General features: G+C 40.4%; 3 protein-coding genes across 3 annotated transcripts in view; all 3 read right to left on the reverse strand.

The window, feature by feature from the left end:
* LOC146474403 (uncharacterized) overlaps window positions 1-18,671 on the reverse strand; it is a 60,570-nt gene that overhangs the window by 28,839 nt on the left and 13,060 nt on the right. Inside the window, exons 14-25 of the mRNA XM_085116996.1 lie at window positions 17,327-17,370; window positions 16,860-16,963; window positions 16,071-16,213; window positions 15,391-15,475; window positions 14,858-14,991; window positions 13,950-14,114; window positions 13,797-13,837; window positions 13,388-13,478; window positions 12,811-12,948; window positions 11,647-11,739; window positions 10,440-10,533; window positions 1,331-1,404 (exon numbers count right to left, since the gene is read on the reverse strand). Of these exons, the coding sequence (XP_084973122.1) occupies window positions 1,331-1,404; window positions 10,440-10,533; window positions 11,647-11,739; window positions 12,811-12,948; window positions 13,388-13,478; window positions 13,797-13,837; window positions 13,950-14,114; window positions 14,858-14,991; window positions 15,391-15,475; window positions 16,071-16,213; window positions 16,860-16,963; window positions 17,327-17,370 (1,206 nt within the window). The remainder of the gene's footprint in view (window positions 1-1,330; window positions 1,405-10,439; window positions 10,534-11,646; window positions 11,740-12,810; window positions 12,949-13,387; window positions 13,479-13,796; window positions 13,838-13,949; window positions 14,115-14,857; window positions 14,992-15,390; window positions 15,476-16,070; window positions 16,214-16,859; window positions 16,964-17,326; window positions 17,371-18,671) is intronic.
* LOC146474404 (membrane progestin receptor gamma-A-like) lies at window positions 4,374-7,355 on the reverse strand. The gene has a single exon (XM_085116943.1). The coding sequence runs from the start codon at window positions 6,073-6,075 to the stop codon at window positions 4,951-4,953; it is 1,125 nt and encodes a 374-aa protein (XP_084973069.1). The 5' UTR covers window positions 6,076-7,355; the 3' UTR covers window positions 4,374-4,950.
* LOC146474405 (membrane progestin receptor delta-like) lies at window positions 7,932-9,919 on the reverse strand. Its single transcript, XM_085116944.1, has one exon. The coding sequence runs from the start codon at window positions 9,362-9,364 to the stop codon at window positions 8,267-8,269; it is 1,098 nt and encodes a 365-aa protein (XP_084973070.1). The 5' UTR covers window positions 9,365-9,919; the 3' UTR covers window positions 7,932-8,266.

Raw genomic sequence — 18,671 nt, forward strand, 5'->3', positions numbered from 1 at the left:
GAAAGCAAGTCCTCGAAACGTAGGCGATCTCGTCTTCTTGGAATCACAAAAGGGGTTAGCTATCGTTATTAAAAACAACTGCGTCATGTTCGTCGCCCACAAAGAGTAAAATGAAGCTTTCTGGGATACATCTCTTGTTATTACTTCGCTAAAAACTTGAAGTCAAATCTCGTATTCGTTGTCGTACTTGTACTAGAATGTAAAGGTCTCTATTATCTACTGCAGAGCAACAACCGCTCGTTTAATCGGCCAAGTAGGTTTATACTGTATATGAAGATGTACAAAACATATTCCAGACGATTTCAAAAAATCATTAATAATTCATAAGTCCCTTGACCTGGTTCAAAACCCGACAAAACCTCCTCCTTATTAGTATGTTTTTCTCGTATGCTAATTTCCAACGTTCACAAAAGCATCATTGTTATCAACTCTCTCGACACACGCTTTTCCAGGAATGTGGTTGAAGCCGTTCAAAAAACTCGCAGCACGTGTTTTATCAGGTCTAAAACCACTCGACAGTGCCTCGTGGTTTTAAATCCCGATAAAACACTCCTGCTCGTGTTTTAAACATTACATAATGTTAAGTGACAAGATGCGGCTCCCACAACTGTTGTGTGGAGACGGGGTTTAAAACCTCTCTCCAATCACACCTCTGCATTGAATTCGTCACGCCATGGTGATGAGCCCCAGTGAGGGCGAAGCAGGTTACCATGGATTCGCAAGGATATGCACGGATCATAGGCTGTGCGCATGCGTGAAAGGCCTTAGAGCATGTGCGGTAATCGTTTCCAGTGTCTGGTAGAGACTTTTCTTGAACGGCAAATGTTTGTAGAAAATATGTAAAAACTGTGTCAACGCAATGGATAAGGGCGTAAGTTTCTAACGGAACTGTGGGGAGTGGAATGAATTGTTAGTTTTTTGGCCACCGTAAAGAGATTCGAGTACTTACGTTTCGAGCGTTAGCCCTTTGTCAAAGCAAAGTGCTTCCCTCGGACGAAGGGTTAACTCAAACCATCAGTACTTGAATCTCTTTACGGCGGTCAAATAACTTATTACCTCTGTTCATAAAACAAACATTTGCGTCAACACGATCATGATACGTTTCGCTGTAGAAGTACCTTCAGTAGTGTGCCTCGCTAATGAAAATTTCTCAACTGAACAACAAATATATTCCGTGTCAAACGGAAAGGATGGTTGGAGATTGACAATAAACTAGAACAGGAACCCTCGGCGAGTATCGAGCTGGAGAGCCTTTGAGGGTTCGCGACTGATCGGACAATAGTGTTCCTACCTACAGACATAGCACCTCAGAGATTTTCATCACATTTACCTTGACGAATTCAGCTGCTTCTTGGTAAGTCTCGTTGCCTATTGGCTTGCTACACGGAAACAGCTCAGAATGTTCTGCATACAAGAATAAAAATCCAGACGCTATTGATACTTCTCACAGATATTAAAAAGTTATGAATCAAATGTGTGATGCACGCGGAGAAGGCTTTTAAAATTTAAAACAGAGGTCACTTTTTCGCTGTTACAGCCAAGAGGAGTGAGACACAATTATTCTTATCAACAGGAGCAAGAAAGCGGCAAGGTAGTGTAAATTAATCGGTAATCCGCCGTTATAGTGTCTACCGACTACAGATAAGAAACTCATCACGTGTCATCATAAAACGTAGTCTCCCTCACCGCCGTCACGAGACACAGAACGGCTGCGAGGGAGACTATACATAAAACGTAGCAAAATAATTTTGACTAAACAAGCGTTTTCGTGCCGTTTTTTTTTCTGCCGCAGAGGGTTAATAAGTTCAGTTTGAAAACTCATTCTTTTTAATACATTTTAGTCTCGAGTCGGAAACAATTGAATCAATTGCTTGACTTTCGCCTTCGGTCCCTTTATTCGGAATTAGAATAATAATATGGCTACCAGATGGATACCACATTTGATACCGGAAAAAGGGTACTGTTGGATGATAAAAATTGACGATGGAAAAATATTTACAACGCAATTATTTGGGGTTAAAATAGTTAAAGGGATTTTATTTGGTGTTTGGACTTATTACAAATTATATTTTGGTTTGGGGAATATCAGAAAAAGACCAGTTGACTCGTTATGCAGCTCTCTAGAAATAACACCTTGTAGTTCGACTTAGATGTTCTTAATGTGTGATTGATGGATAAATTCACCTGTCATGAATTCGCTATGAGCAGTTGTACGTTTCCGCGGAAACACTCGTGATCGTAAAAATATTTTCAATTAAGTTTCCTACAAATGATAACACCTTGTTTACCTTACTTTTTATAAGTTTTTCCTCAACTTGACCTTTCGACAGTTTATTCCAGGAAATTGTTACTGCTCATATTTTTAGTCAATTTTGGTAGATTTTCTTGCGTTCTTTTACCGAATTCATGGTAATTGATGTTCATTTTAAAGATGAAGATATCTAAACAACAATATCTGTTATTTTACGGTGTTTTTGAAAGTAAATACTATGGTCTTAGTGTGATTGTGAAGATAAATATCCATTGTTGTAATTCTGCTATCAGCCACGTACGTACTGAATATATAATTCGAGCTTTAGATTTTGTTGACCACGTACTCATTTAATTTATGGAAACTTTTAACCAATCACTTTCGATGAAGAAGGCTAACACCTTCAACGAATCGACTTCTTGTACAATTTTTAAACAACAACTTTTACTGTTTTCCACATTATCTTTGTGAAACCTTATTGTATAAGTCTGAACTTTGTAATTTTTATATTGGTCTCCCTGTTTTGTATTGACTGGACAACCCAAGTTTCATGGTGATATTTCCCTAGAAAGATGTCTTTGACTTTGGTTAATAGATCGAAGGCACGGATGCAAATAAGTTCCTTGCAGCCAATCACAGAAGGCTTGCGTGAGATTTAGTTTGCGTTAGGCAGATGGTTGTCGAGTCAGTATAAAAATGGGTGCCATCTACTTTTAGTAGAGAATTGAGTGTAAAGCAGAAGTGATCTGACTTCGTACAAGTCCAATAAAGTTTAAGAAGAGTCGCTGAAGAAGACGTTTCTCCATTTGTTGAAGTGAACCCAGCTAATTCCTCGTAATAGGTTCTTTCAACAAATCAAAGGCTCCTGTGAGCCAGCTCGTGAATGCAGAAGTAAGTAGTGGCAAGGTATAAAGGCTTAATAAGGAACCTCCCCTCATCAAGATTGGGCTCCTTGATTAGTTTTGTATTTTTAAAGAAAGTTTTAATTTTGAAACTTGTTTGAAGCCTTTGGAGTGGTTGGCCTTTAAAGGCGAAAAAGTAAATATTTGAAACATATATTGAACTGCGGATGAAAGATCAAATAGAAAAAAGATCCTCGCAGTCACTACGCAACTTAAGCAGTTGCGAAAAATAAGCCTGAAAAAATTTCAGGCTTAAACGGGATTCGAACCCATGACCTCTGCGATGCCGGTGCAGTGCTCTACCAACTGAGCTTGATAAAACCACAAATCGAAGAACAATTTCTTCGCCGTTAATGCTTGACTTCCGCTGTGGAAACTGTCAAGCATTTCCTAGAAGTTTTTCTTGCGATTTACCGTTTCGAGATGGTGTGTTTTTCATCCAAGAACGCGAAATTGGAGAATGTTTAAGCTTAAGACCAGCGTTCGAGTGAAATTCCCCTACATTATGATAACTCATTCACTGCGATACCTGACAGTTAACAACCCACCGACCAAGTGACAAAAACCCCACATCACGATAACTCGTTCATTGCGCATGCGCGCATTCCCAGTTAAAAAGTAAGAAAAACTTGCGTAGTTCTCACGTAGACGGCAAACGCGAAATAGCCTGTTTCCACGTAGAAACGGCAACCGGCTAACGCGAAAATCGTGGTTACGTGGTCATTTTTACCGTTCGCGTTTCACGTATTAGCGATGCTGAATCTCTCTAATATAAATTAAAATTACAATGCTTTCAAAATATACTCTGAGTTAATGAGGTAAATTGGCCGCTGTGAAGAGATTCAAAGGCTGACGTTTTGCTTGCTTGCTTGTCCTTCGCCGGTCACAGTGAATTTAATGTGGTCAATCCCCGGGGGGGGGGGGGGTACTTCCTTATATGGGCTATATAGGTATGTGCGGCGCCAAAGGGTATGGTTTTTCGGCTGTTTTGGTCATAAATAGGGTATCAATTTTAGCCATTTTGGTAATAAATAGGGTATAGATTTTTGCACTCTAGTCCTGGGTTCGTTTTTTTTTTAGAAGAAGCTACTTCAGGTCATATATTGGGTAGGGAAAATCGCAGATTTTGGTCATAAATAGGGTAAGGGTTTTGGGAAGCGGGCCGCCCACCCCTACCCAATTTTTTTTTGGAGTACCCCCCCCCCCCCCCCGGGGGTCAATCTTTTTTATCTACGCATTGGAAAAATATGACTCGAGTCATACTGACGTTACTTCAATTTGCTTGCTGCTTGCGACAATATTACGAACTCATAATCGAACAGCTCCTTGTGGCAATAAGCTTCAGTGATACCACAGTCTGTAAAGCACTGCACCTGCACCGGTATCACATGGGTCATGGTATAGCCTTCAGCTACAGGAAAATAGTAAACGGAGACAGAGACAACAAATTCGATTCGACTTCTATTCTATTCCAACCAAGCATAACAAACTAAGGCACTGTTAAGGTTTCCGCACAACCCCAACATTAATTATGTAGATCTTTTTCCACTTGAACTCTAGTCATGCTCGCTGTTTGTTTTTTAGCGAATTATGTTGAAGTTACCACTGCTTCGTGCAGTTTTGTATTTCCCCAAATTCGGATCACAAAAGAATTTACAAAAATAAAATTTCCGTTTGCAAAGCACCTTGCAAAGTGCTCAAAAACCAAAAGTCCCAAGAATAAAAAGTGCTTAGCCGTCAACGTTTTAAATTTTAACAAGGAAGGTCTGTGTTTTTATAAACAGTGTCCGCTCCACGTTATTTTGGCTTGCGCTTCAAGGAAAGTTTACTTGCAAACCACAAAACAATGGCAACATGACCGACCAGAACGAGCATAGAGGCTCCCACCGTGTTCATAACAGTTGGCTGCGACGCAAAGCGTGCCGCAAGCACGGCGCGCCTTCCATGTAAATCCACTTGCGCCGTGTTGAAGGCTTGCTGAATCCCCATGGCAACCAGTATATGTTGGAGGTTGTGACTTTGACCAAAGTTATCGAAAACGCCGACCATCAATCGCTCTGGAAGCCGCGTAGCGTACAACACGGCGCCCAAACCACAGAAAACAATGTGGCGCTTGAAATAAACCGAAGATACGCAATTATACGCGGGGTCATTTTCGCACAGTAGCAGGCGAACAGTATACGGGGACGTGATAACAAGCCAGTTTGCAACAAGGACAACGACTTTTAGCAGAGCTTTGTGGTTTTGCCATCGGGGGTGGCTAGAAACGCAGCAGAAAAAAGTCAGAAGAAACGAGAAGACAGATGACACAATCTGGAAGATGACCAGAGAATCGTAAATCGACCAAACGGACGCGTCCGCGGTTCGCGAGTAGAAGAACAGCGCTTGTCCTGCGGTGAACGTGTAAAATCCTATAGCTGCGTAATCAAAGTAGAAACAGATCCTGTGAGAATTTGCAGACATGCAGTTGAAGAGATGAGCGGAAGAGCTTGTGAAATACAGAACAGATATTCCCACGGCAAAAGAAATCAGCGGCAGGTAGAAAGGATCATCAATGGGTAAGGCCGTCATGTTGACTGAAACGAAGAATACCAAAGCTATCAGATGGCTCCAAACGTTGAATGTTTCGTTAGAAGAATGAAGTAAACTCTGAATGCATTCCCAGAATGATAAACCGGGTCTTCGATACCCAGACACGATGAAAGGTGTTTTGAAAACGTCTGGGATTTGACAATGTTTCAAACCATACGGTTCGCTCTCAGACATTTCCAAGTGATTTTCATCTTGAATTTCCCCGGTCGAAGATGAATTGTCCTCGTATTCATAATCTTGAGTTTTCACGGACTCATGGATTTGACGCGGAGTGGATTCTCCTGCTGTTCCTGGCGATCGCTCAAATCGTTTGTTCACTCCTAAATGCATTCTCGACGTTCTTCTGAATTGAAATAAAACCCACCAGGAAGAAAAAAATCTTCAGCCTTGACGAACTTCGTTCGATGAACTTTGCCCTTGGTCGCTTAGAAATGTCCTTTTGCGGTCTTATCTGAATTTAAACCAACTAAAAACTGCGATCCAAACGAAAAACTGTGTTGCTACGGGTACATTTCTCTTGTCGCCGATTGTTGAATATGTCGTGATGCAAATGAATTAATGTCAGCGAACTGACAAAAATTTCGAAACTACCTGGTTGAATATTAATCAAAGCAAAGCTTTCTACGGTTAAAAACCTGTCGAGACGAGTATCATAAATAAATAACTGGCGTCTTCTATTTGAAAGCCCGGGAAAAATCTCCCCGGCAGAAAATGAAAACAAAACAAAATGAATTCAAACTGAAGCTGATAACATCAAATCATCTCGCGCGAGTTTTTGTCTGTCATTCATGCGCTTCGCCCACGGGCTTTGAATTATGTGTAACATTTAGAGAATTTTTCGAACACGAACCAATAGGAATGTAAATACGAGAGCGTCTTACACCGGTGTTACTCACCCAAGTGAAAGAATAAACGTATTTTCACTCTTTTTCCCGGCTATGACAATTTAAAAAAAAACTGATTTTCAGCTGTAGGCTAAGCTGGTTTCGAAAGTTTTAATTTTTTTTCTGAGCAATCGTGGTTAAGTTACATGGTAAAGTATTCCAGTAAATCAATGAAGATATGACCGAACTCTAGAGAATTAAGTACACGTTTATACAAATAACGGTAACGAGGAAACCACACTGTTCCACACTTTACCATATGTGGCGGTATACATGAATGTATTCTAACATTCGAGGTTCTTGAACTAACTGTTTATTCTTAGCGAGCTGTCACCTGTTAAATCGAGTGGATAAAATAATAGACCTCTTTTATAAATGGAGGGCTTAATTGTTATTCTTTTGTTTGCATTTAAATTAGCCTTCCTGGCCTCGATAGCATGTGTAAAAACAAAAGTATTTTCACTCAAAAGCGAGGTCAAGAAGGCTTATTTACATGTACATAAAAGAATACTAATTATGCCCTCCATTATGAAAGAGGTCTATGACATTCTCTTTCAGTGAGGTGTAAAAAAGAAAGAGTTAAAAAACAATTTATTCAGTGTAAAGTTGTAAATAAATGCGATTTGCACTCGTCATGTTTTTTTCCCCTTCAGTTTTGGAAAAATTAATATCTGTTTGGTAAAAAAGATCCCAGCCGTATTTTCCGTTGAATAACACTTTTCATTGCAGTGACCTAACTTATAGCTTTAAACTGAAATCGACGGACTTTCACTTGAAGCGCGATTTTGAGCCCACATTACGGTTTTATAATACACAAGACAGCCAGGTGGGAGGAAATATATTCAGTCGCAAATATATATATATACAGCAAATGGAAATATTTCACTGAGAAACAAGGTCGAGAATATGTGCTATTCTTTCGCATAGTTGTTTTATTGATCAAAACTCCGTTCAGTCAAAGATACAGGCAGTATCGCCGTTTTTAAAGCGAATTTTTCATCTTAATATTTAAGTTGTGTTTCCCCCGCTGTTTATTATAAATCAGAGTAATGAAAATAAAAATCAGTAGATGTATATGTCTGTATGATATAGATGTATTTTGTCTGGAAGGAACAGACGGAGGTGGCTCAAAACGCAGACTCAGTAAACACCGGTAATGTTTGCGAATCTTGGGGCAAACCCACAACATCCCGACAAGATCCCGACATCGATCTCTGGTTGTCGGAAACACCTGTCGGAAGACTGAGCGCAGTCGTCCCTCCCGCAAACGCTAAAAATATAACGCGATAACACACACCGAAACATCCAAACAGATTTATTTTTCCTTTTATCACAATACTCATGGAGCTGAACAAAGAGAAGATAAACCCTCGCTTCTGGAATTTTACACATGAAAACGGTTCAAATAAATTGAGGGACAGAATACAATACTTCTTTACCGCAAAACATTTTCGTACAATGACAAAGTAGAAATTGTTACAATCGCTTCTTTTGTTGACTATGATAAATACAACCAAGACCGGGGCCAAAACAATTCGCTGTTAAAAATAATTGAGAAATGCACACACTGGTTTCTTTAGGTTGTCACACAATGCTCATCTTTTAAGACTACAGGCGGAGTGCGTGACACATGAAGTTCACGAATCTTTGTCTGAAGTAAAATGTAGGGATCTAGCGAACCAAAAAACGATGGCGAGATTTCCCGCCAAAACTAACAGCGTTAATCCGATTGTTTCAGGAAAAGATGGAATATGCTCGACAGTCAAAGCTTCTTTCCTGGCTGTAAGATCCGAAAGGAACACTGAATAGGCAAAATGGTCGCCTATTGTTGTCATCACATGAAGGAAGTGATGACTCTGCCCGATCAAGTCGAATGTTCCCGGGAAAAATCGCTCGGGTACTCGGGACATGTTCGCCAACGCAGCGGTTGCGAACGACAAGAAGCAACCATTGAAGATATGAACCGAGTCTGGGTTACAAATTGGATCGGTAGAGCAATACAGCTGACGCATAAAATAAGGTGAGCAGTTATGCAACCACGAGACAATGTAGGAACCAGTACGGATTATGAAACGCAAGTTCAACCAGCGATGGCGCGACATACAGCAAGAATACGTTGCACCAAACGATATCACAGCGGACAAGAATAAAAACAGTTCACGACAGTCGTACAGCAGAAGCCCTGAAGCGATGGGGTGGCAGTAGAAATAGAAGGCTTGTCCAGCGGTGAACGTGTACACGCTGATTGCAGCATAATCCAGGTAGTAACCGATGTGGAATTCTCGCTCAGTCATAGAACTGAACACGTGCGCCAGGCAACTCATCGTGTACAGCGTACAGCAGCCGAGTGTGAAGGAAGTGAGAGGAAAATAAAAGTGATCTGCCAGGGGACTGTGATGCCACACCACTGAACAATATCGAGCGATCAGAATCACTCCGGAAAGAAAATGGCTCCAGAAGTTCACTGTCTCGTTGTTGGCATGAAATACACTTCTGACAGACTCCAACACAGTAAGATTACGAGGCCTGTATCTCGAGATAATATACTTCTCGCGGTAGGCTTCTGGTATTTCATCGTCTCGTAACAACTTCGAACAGTTTCGCGGTTGAACCAACCCTTCTTTCACTTGCCCATTGCGATTCTTGTCTGTAGAACGCAATTTGTTTCTTGTGATCGGAGCGGCTCCGTTTTGTTCGATTTGCGCTCGCTCGGATCCATTTCTTGTCAGTTTCATGTTTTGTGAAACCTGTTGCCCAACCGGCGTTGTTGTCGTTTGTAAATTTACGTGGTTTCACGCCGCGTGCATTTAGCGCTCGGTGAAATAACATGCAAATTACACAATTTGTATAATTACGCAACCTTCGCACCTGAATGAAATATTTTGTGGGAACGAAGAGAGAAGCCTAATCTGCTTATTACGAAAATCACGCGAAAAGAAATACACTAAAATCTTGGACCATTTAAAGACGAAAAAGAAAAGAAAGCAAAGAGTGTTCTCAATAAATTATTATTAAAAGATATGGAAATAGCATAAACATAAACAAAGATCCCACGAAGCGCAAAATTATGCTAACAACTTGATCCGGCCCTGAAGAAGACCAATTGTATTGGTTAAAATATTGACGCAAATAAAATTGTCCTTTGCTGTAATGTCAGCTCTGCAATAAATTTGGTTTATTTACACTTAAAATGACGTCTGGCTCGAGCATCTTCACAAGAGAACCAGCAACGAAAAGGTATTTGGCACAGTTTATTTGCGCGTTGCACGGCCCTCCGTATGCTGCATTCATAAGAGAAGTACAATACAGAGAAGAGTTCATGAACCTAGATATTGGACTGCACTCTGGACTGGATTTTCAGACTTCGTTCGTCCTTTGTTGGCATTTGTTAGACTGTAAACGCCTTTCATCTTGCCATAATCGAAAATTGTCGGAAAACTGGTAGTTTTATAATTCAGATGATATATTTTTTCGGGCGATTTTGGGGTTACACCTACTGATTCAGTCATTCATTCAACATCTTCAAACTCCAATTCGAACCGGAACGCACGGACACCTTTGTAATTTTTGTTTTCTTGGAATTTTTGCATAAAAGGATGAGTGAAAACGCTTTCATAAGACAAAAACAGAAGCTGTGGTAAATTTCCAATCCGATGTATGCTACCCTACGCAACCCGGCTTTCAACAAACGCACCAACAGCGCTCTCGCGTGAATTACCCTCGCGTTTCGCGCGCGTCACCGCGTGCCTTCCCGTTACAAATGTTTAGAAAACAAACATTTTTATAAGTCCATCTCAAGCGAAAACTTACTGCTTCCAAACACGAGTATGTTAAACATCCAGTCCTTCTTCATGTGACTAACACACATCAACAAAATTTTCTTGGCTTCTTCAAGGGGTGAACCCTGCGGAAATTCAAAGGAATAAAATGTACATAATTGCATCAGATCTCCGGTGCTTGCCACCGAAAATCCTCTGCTAAACAGCGTTTGGCGTACTTAATTAAATGGATTTTAAACAACATGCGTGCTAGCCTGCGCGCAAACGCCTCTTTTCCGTCCAAAGCAAATCGGAGCAGGCTACTTGCGTGCAAAATCCACTTCAGCTTTTTGACTAGCCACGCCTCGAAGGAAACGAGCCGTCAGAGATTTGGCTTCATTTTCTGAGGGCAACGTTTTTTTAAGAAAAAAAAACCTATGGGGTTTTTGTTGTGTAAAGAACTCATACCACTAGGAAAACGGCTTATATAAACTTACGAAACACGGTACAAAGTCGTCATCATTTACCAGAATACAGGTCGTACAGGTTAGAGGACAGACCACTAGCAGTGTTTTTCTTTGTAAGCGTTGGATTCAGCGAGTGGCAAAGCTTCAGAAAACGCGGAAGCATACATTTCACCAATTCCTCCACTTTTTTCCGTTGATTTCCATAATTTCTAAATTTGCACTCGTGTGTAAAGCCGCCGTAACACGTTGAAACTTTTAGCTGAAACTTGTGTGCAACGGCGCTGCGAAACAAGTTTCACGAAGTTGTGTTACACGGCGAAATTCTTGTTTTTTTCACCACGGCGACCGATGCGAGTCGTTGCAGAAGTAGAAAGCGGTTCTATTTTTCGTGAAACTTGTCTCGCAAGGGAAGTTCGAAAAAGTTTCACAAAACCGACCATGTTACACGGTGCAACGCCTGCTGAAACTTGTTTCGCAGCGCCATTGCACACAAGTTCCAGCTAAAAGTCTCAACGTGTAACGGCGGCTTAAGTTCTCGGGAAGAAGGGTCGACTGTTCACAGTAATAATAATAATGTCTCAGATAACTCAGAGAACACTGTAACTAAATACACCCTTCCTTACAATGAAAAACCATTCCCTTAGGAAAGACCAGCATTTCTCAGTTGTAGGCTCAGTATAAAGGAATCACCGGCACATTCGTAAGAAAAGCTTCGTGTAACACCGACATACTAAAGAGGTTCATTATTTTCGGAACTATACAATAAAGCGATTTTAAACGAATCGAACTCACCTTCATAGAACAAGAGAGATCAAGTAAGAATACGACTTCAACTTGTTGAGGACTTTCTGCCTCAAACTCAGGGTAGAATGTTAGCATACAGGCCTGGAAAAGCACGGACAAACAAGCGACTGATGTGAATGGTACTTACAGGAGGAGGGGTGGGGGAGATGCAGCAGGGAGTCTACGATTCTTGACTCCGTTAGTCTTAAGGACGGTGCCTACTAATGAAGAAGTATTTCCGCGTGGCTTATGACTGCGGGCAAAGCGGAAATTAGCAAGGGCTATTGAACCCAAAAAGAAAAATGGGGGTAATCACGCATTTTCTACAGATAATTAAGCAACAGTTATTCTAAAAACGGACAAACGCAAAGAACTGTATGGCGTTTTATCTCTGAAAAATTTATCTTTTTGGATACCAAGAGCACTTGCTAAGTTCTACTTTCTCCGCATAGTTTTAAACTACGCAAAAATATCCCTGTATTAGTAGGCACAACCCATAGGAAACCCGAGTATCTCGAGATGCGCAGAAAGTATGCGCAGTAACAAAAGTAGGCACCGTCCTTAATAAGTGACGGATTAATTCCATTCCTATTTGGCGTCCGTCTTTCTGCGCCTTTGCTATCTAGAGTCCATGCACAGTCCTCGTAATCTGGTCTTCTTTCCTCTTTTATAGTTTTATCCTCTTTATCATATTCGTCCGTTTATTCATTAACTTACTAATCATGACATGGCTTTAATGGAAATATCTCGTTCATGTTTTAAGCAATCCAAAACCTCTGCTCATGCCGTGAATCTATGTTGTGGGGTGTTTGTGAATTTTTGGGTTTATTTGGGAGGATATAGTTTTGCTAGAAGGATTGGTAAAATTAAGAGAAGTAAGAAATATTGAAGATTTAGTGAAGTTTTAAAATTAGAATTTGTTGTTAACAATTAATAGACGGATACCAAGTTAGTCCACTAGCGACCTGGGGTGCTCTTGCGTGGGTATCAACTGTCTGTTAGTGTTCCAAAAATAATTTTCTTTCTTCTATCCCTTCTTAAAACCTCTTCAAATTTCATTCAAATTTAGGTTAAGTCCCCCCTTAATTTGCTTTCTTTTTTCTTTGTTTATCTAAGAAGTGAGTCACTTTCGCAAGTGCATGCTTTTTTCAAGTACGAACTATAACCACTGACCTGGCTATCTGGCTTGCTGGTGTGTCGTTCAACCCACATCCGGGGTACATGAATCTCTGCTAGACCAATCAGAAGTTGGAAGCCGCTTCCTAGGGACTGACCAGGCTCAATTAACACCACCGCTTTGGTGGCAGTGCGCTGGATGAAGAAAACAAAGGTTAAGGGTTTTAAATTAAATTCCAACAACAATGAACATATTGAGACAAATGAAAGCAATTAATTCACGTGTTCTTTATAACACCATAAAGCAGAATATTTTCAGTCATTTAAACCGTTGCAATTCTTGCATGTCGAATGCAATTCAAGTTACTGAAAACCATCGAATCTGCACTCTGTTCGACTTAAGTCCATTCACCTGTCAAAGGGTTTTCGATTGAGTATCGAAAGTAATTTCGCGTTTGTTTTGATTTTGCTTTACTTTGCTCAGTGTTCGGTTAGCAAAACCCGCGTCACTTTCTCAACCAATGGGAAGCAAAATAAAACCCACTCGTGACTTGGTCGCACGCAGCTTCCCGCGCTTGACGCTGGTATCCTGCATTCAAAGCTATTTACAGTTAAGATAATTAAAAGTAATTACCTTGATTCTAATTGAATGGGAGGGCGAGTCGATTGTGCGGATATCAAAAGGCATTTCAACAGAAACTTCCACCGAAAAATCCTTAGCATCACTAGGAAAGAAAACAACCAAGTAAGTCATATATCTTTCTTTAACTCTACCGTCTTTTGATTCTACAGCCTTTTTTCTCTCATCTTCAAGACAGCATTTATCTTCTCATTTAGCCGTTGAAAAAGCGGGAAAATGTATTACACCTCTCTTGTTGACCCTCCGGACTGGCATCTAGTCGACTTTCTTAAAAATAAGTTGAAAGGAAGATGCCAAATGGACGAACTTTTTTAAATCCCATTTGTCCTGGCAATATTCCTCCTGTCTAATAATTAGTGCGAGACTGGGAGCAAGCCAAAATCACCGCCTTCTCAGAACTCACCTTGGACCTTCCTCTTCAATTCGAACAGTGTCTACGTCAGTCTAAGGTAAAAATAAACAAATAATAACAACAATAATAAAAACAACAACAACAGCTAATCAAGATGTTATAAAGAATCATTGCTGTAAAAATTCTGTCACGGTGCCTTGTTACCTGTGTAATCTCCTCTAAGGCCTTGTTCCGTTTCCATGGCGCCACGGAGCCAGGAAGTGTAAAGCTAATGTGTTCCCGGTCCACCAGGAGTTCTGCGACATAGGTTATCTTGATCAAGACTTGTGCGCCTGGAGGAAGGTTTCCCACGCTAACTGTAAACACATCCTGATCAAGGAAGAGAAAAAAGCAGAACATCTGAGCGAGAACAGATTTTTGCATTTTATTGATGACGAGGCACGATAATGGTGATGATGTATTGAAAATGACAGATGTTAAGGGGGGATTACACCTAAATTTGAATGAAATTTAAAGAGGTTTTAAGAAGAGATAGAAGAAAGAAAATAATTTTTGGAACAGTAACAGACAGTTGATACCCACGCAAGAGCACCCCAGGTTGCTAGTGGACTAACTATCTCCTCCCAAATATACCCAAAAATTCACAAAACACCCCACAACACAGATTCACGAGATGGTGATAGAGTTTTTGGATTGCTTGAAACGTGAAAGAGATATCTTCATTAAAGCCATGTCAAGTGGCGGAAAAATGGCGTTTAGGTGAAATCCCCCCTTAAACACTATTTAAACCTACGCCATCCGAGCGACTTTCCACTTCCGTGGAAAATAATACATGGCAGAAATCTCACGCACCACCTAGGTTTGCAACTCAAAACAACGCAACAATATGAAGTCTGACTTTTCGTTGGCAAAAATACTGTTCAAATCGTTTTGTTTGTTATGTGACCTTCACAAGAACGCGGGCTAAACGTGTGATTTTAGTCGTGCGCTGGTGAAAACACAAGGCACCAAAGGCCGCAAAAATGCAAACAAACAACAAACGAATTTTTTTTTCCGCAGAACAAAACAGGACTAAACAAACACGGGACATGTAAAATAACAAATGACCGTACCGGCGTCTCTTCGTCCATAAGGTAGGCACCATGCCCCTGGCTGATGGCTTCCCGATACTCTTTGTGGGCTTGTTCCTTTTCCTTTACCTCACCAATAACGTGTTTGCCATTGATAAAAGCCTCGAAGCCACACACTAAAACAGAGGGTATTACAGTTAACTCACTAAAATTGTCAGTGAGCAAGGCATTCATAAAAAAATGCGAACTACTTTAAGCTGTTTGTCCTCCAACTGTTACGTGTATTAAGAATGTCGCAGCAACTGCCCACTTTAGAGTTGTGTGCTTAGCGACCTGGCCTTTGAATGGAAGCGAGGCTAAAGTTGACTTATCTTTACACAAAGCTCAGTATAAATGCACACTTGCTAGCAAAAGAACAGCACAGCAACATTTTCGTATGAAAAGCAGTGAGGTTTGCATCAAAAACAAAGTCAAATCCAGGGCCGCTCGCTTGCACTCAAAGGGCAGGTCAACAAACACACAACTGTAAAATGTGCGATTTTTACAAAAGGTAGTTTCACTGTAAAGACACAGACCTGCCGCCATATCATCCAGAGGAAACACGTATTTAGCTTCAATGGGTGAAGAGCTGGTGTTCTTGTACGCTTGGAAAACTATCACCTACAGCAACAAAATAAAAAAGATATCTTTTTACACACGCCATGTTATACACTTGGCGTTAAAATATATAAAATACAGTCTAGATTTGAACTTCTTTGAAAACATGTCCCCATAGTGTAGTGATCATCCTTTATTTTCGCATCTAAAATTCCCACGCACCGCCATTTTGGATTTTATGACATCACACGGTCTGCCAATATAACTTTATTGACATCCAATTTTTTGAATCACTGACACCTTTTTATCTAGTAATAATCATGGATTAGTAAAGTGCGTAGAAAAGTGCGTTGATCTCATGGCATCTAGACCGAAGCGAATCAACCCGCCAATCAAAGTCAATTTAAAGCTCTCGCATGAAAACGAGGCCAGTGGTCAGCCAGTCCAAGATGGCGCCCAAACCCTGAAGTTGCACAGCATCCAGAAAGAAGCGACGCAAATAGTATGCGTTCTCCCAACGTCGAATGCAACAAACAAAATAGAATTATTTAAAACGTACTTCGACCATTTAAAGTCACTACAAGAGTGGAAGTTCCCTTAAAGATTAGCAGCAATACAAAGCAATAAGCAAGGACGAATGTTCTGATCCTTAACAAACCTGGGCAGCAAGATCCAAGAGTTTGGCTCTGATGTGAACTGACCGCAGCGGGATAGGCTTGTCCCCAGTCCCCTTAAGTCCTGCCTCGACTTTGGTCAGCGGATCCACAACTGACATGACATCTGACAGGTCTACACTGGAGCCTGAAAAAAAAATTGTCACAGGACATATGCAGTGAATTAATTTGGGATAAGAAAGCAAACCAAGCTCCGTTTGTTACATGGAAATCTGGGACTTAATAGTTTATTCAATAGTGAAAGCGTAAAAAGATATGGGACCCATAAAATCATAAGTATTCTGCTGTTAGTCGTTTTAGAAACTGAGGTTCTTGGCTTACATAGTCACTAATTTCTTCACTTGTATATTGTATACAAATTCTATTGCCTGCATTTTTAGAACACGAATTTGTAGGCGGGTTGTTTACAGTGTCTGCAGGAACAACAAATTTGAAGTAGTTGTTGGGCATCGCCAAATGCTAAAGGTCGGACGGACGGCCATAACTTCGTTCCAGGTCTCTTTCGTCCTCCACCTTCAGACACAGACGTCGCATCTCATTTCCATAACTATCTCCATCGTGAGTCTTGAGTTCTCTGCGCGCTATATAAACACCCTTTATCATAACTTATTCATTGATTCTTTCGAAGCTTGGAAACCTTAATATTGTTTTGCTTCTAAATTAGGCTGAGAGGTTCATTCAAAAGTTTATTAAATGAAGAAAACAAATCTGAAACGCAGTTTCAAACACTGCGCGGTACACGTGTTGCTGTCAACGTGGAAATTAAACTGCACCTTCTGCATCAATTTCCATTTCCTCGTCTGAAAAGCCGCTATCAAGGGAGATGTCATCTCTTGGAAGAACGTTATCACCAGGTAAAACAAATTCAACCAGATATCTGAAAAGCAAGTGACGTGAACAGTTTAAAGATTTCTTTGATTTAACCTTCGATGTGCTTTAACGGAAAAAAACGGCACTTTTGAGTTTAGGAAAAAGACCGTTGTTTCGATTGACAGAATTCTGTGAAATTACGAAAATCAATAAAGAAAACCATTGAAAACAAAAGATTAAGAAAGCTTAATAATGAAAAAGAAGAACAAAGATCAACAAAACAACAGGATCTGAACACTAGCTAAACAAACTTTACTGAAAGAAAACCATAAATAGACTAGTTTTACGCAATACTCAATTTTAAAAGAAGTTTGCAATATCTCGCTTTAGCTTGTTGAAGAATGATGGACAAGCTAGGACATGTGGATACCTTATTTTCTGCTGGTTTCCGTTGTAGATGACAAATTCATCCTCCTGGAAAATTTAAAAAGAAAAGAACTATCCTTGGTTAATTTCTTTTTTCCCGCTATTTTCTATAATATAGCAGTTGAAAGTGAACAAATCAAATGACTATATACGTGCGAAGAGAAGGCGAAACATTATACAGAGAAACTGATCTTCTGCGCGATTTTGCACTTTTTCTATGATCGACTGCATGTTCTTTCAATCGGCTATGATTGCTCCTTTGGTAACCGCGGCTGCCGCGGTCCAACGTAAGAAAATAGAAAAACCCGCTGAAGATAAGGGTATTACTTTAAGAACTCAAGGATGGTAAATTTTTGGCGAGTCTGTAACTATACCAAATCATTTTCCGATTTACTGAAAAAGTGTTAGGAACCATTAGTTGAATCGGTTTTCCAGATGTCACCCATTCAAACAGCAAACAAAGACTCACAGCGCCGACCAGTGTTCACATACTTCACTTAAAAACAAAATGAAACTTCTTTTTAGTAAATCGTAAAACGATTTAGTAAACTCACAAACCGCCACAAAAAAACTTATCATCTTTGAGCTCCCAAAGTGAAAACCTTATCTTAAACGGCCCGTTCTTATGTTTTTGCGTTTGAACGCGGTTTAGCTCCTTAAATAGGGAGCTTAAGAAACGACGACGGCAACGGCAACGACAACGCCGCAAAACAACAGGTTTAATGAGCAAAAACAATCGCTCTGTACGTGCGTTTTACATTTTGGTACATTTCTTTGCCTTCCTCTGCAAAGCAACAACGTGAAATGACCACATTTAAGGTTTTGTGGAGAACGTGAACGCACAACGTTGAATTTTTCATTTTTCTTTCTTAACTTGTACACCACTCCTACCAATTTGGTTCCTGGATAGTTCGCCATTTTTGTAAAAGTTGAGCGAGTTGAAATAATCGCGAAGTAGCACAAATGAAATAAAGATATATTTTCGGGTGATGTTTTCGTTACCGTTGCGTCGTCGTTCCCTAGTATTTCCTGCACGGTTCTTCCCAGGCTCGCGCGTGCATTCCTTTCAGTGACGTCAAAAGGACAAACGGGTTGGACGCAGCAAGCCTCTTTCGGAACTTTCCCAAAAACCCATCCGTATGAGTCTACTCACAAGATACACGACGAGTATTTGCTACAGTTGTTGTAACACGAGGCGATAGGCCATTTCCCAGTTGCTTTGAACCTCATTATGAAAACGAGGCTACGTGCACAGCTTTTCATATGAAAATTAGTTTTCATTCCAATGCATTTATATGAAAAGATATGCACTTAGCCTCGTTTTCATAATGGGGTTCAAAGCAACTCTG

This window comes from Pavona decussata, unplaced genomic scaffold (assembly GCF_977016875.1).
Source record: "Pavona decussata unplaced genomic scaffold, jaPavDecu1.1 SCAFFOLD_89, whole genome shotgun sequence".
NCBI lineage: Eukaryota > Metazoa > Cnidaria > Anthozoa > Scleractinia > Agariciidae > Pavona > Pavona decussata.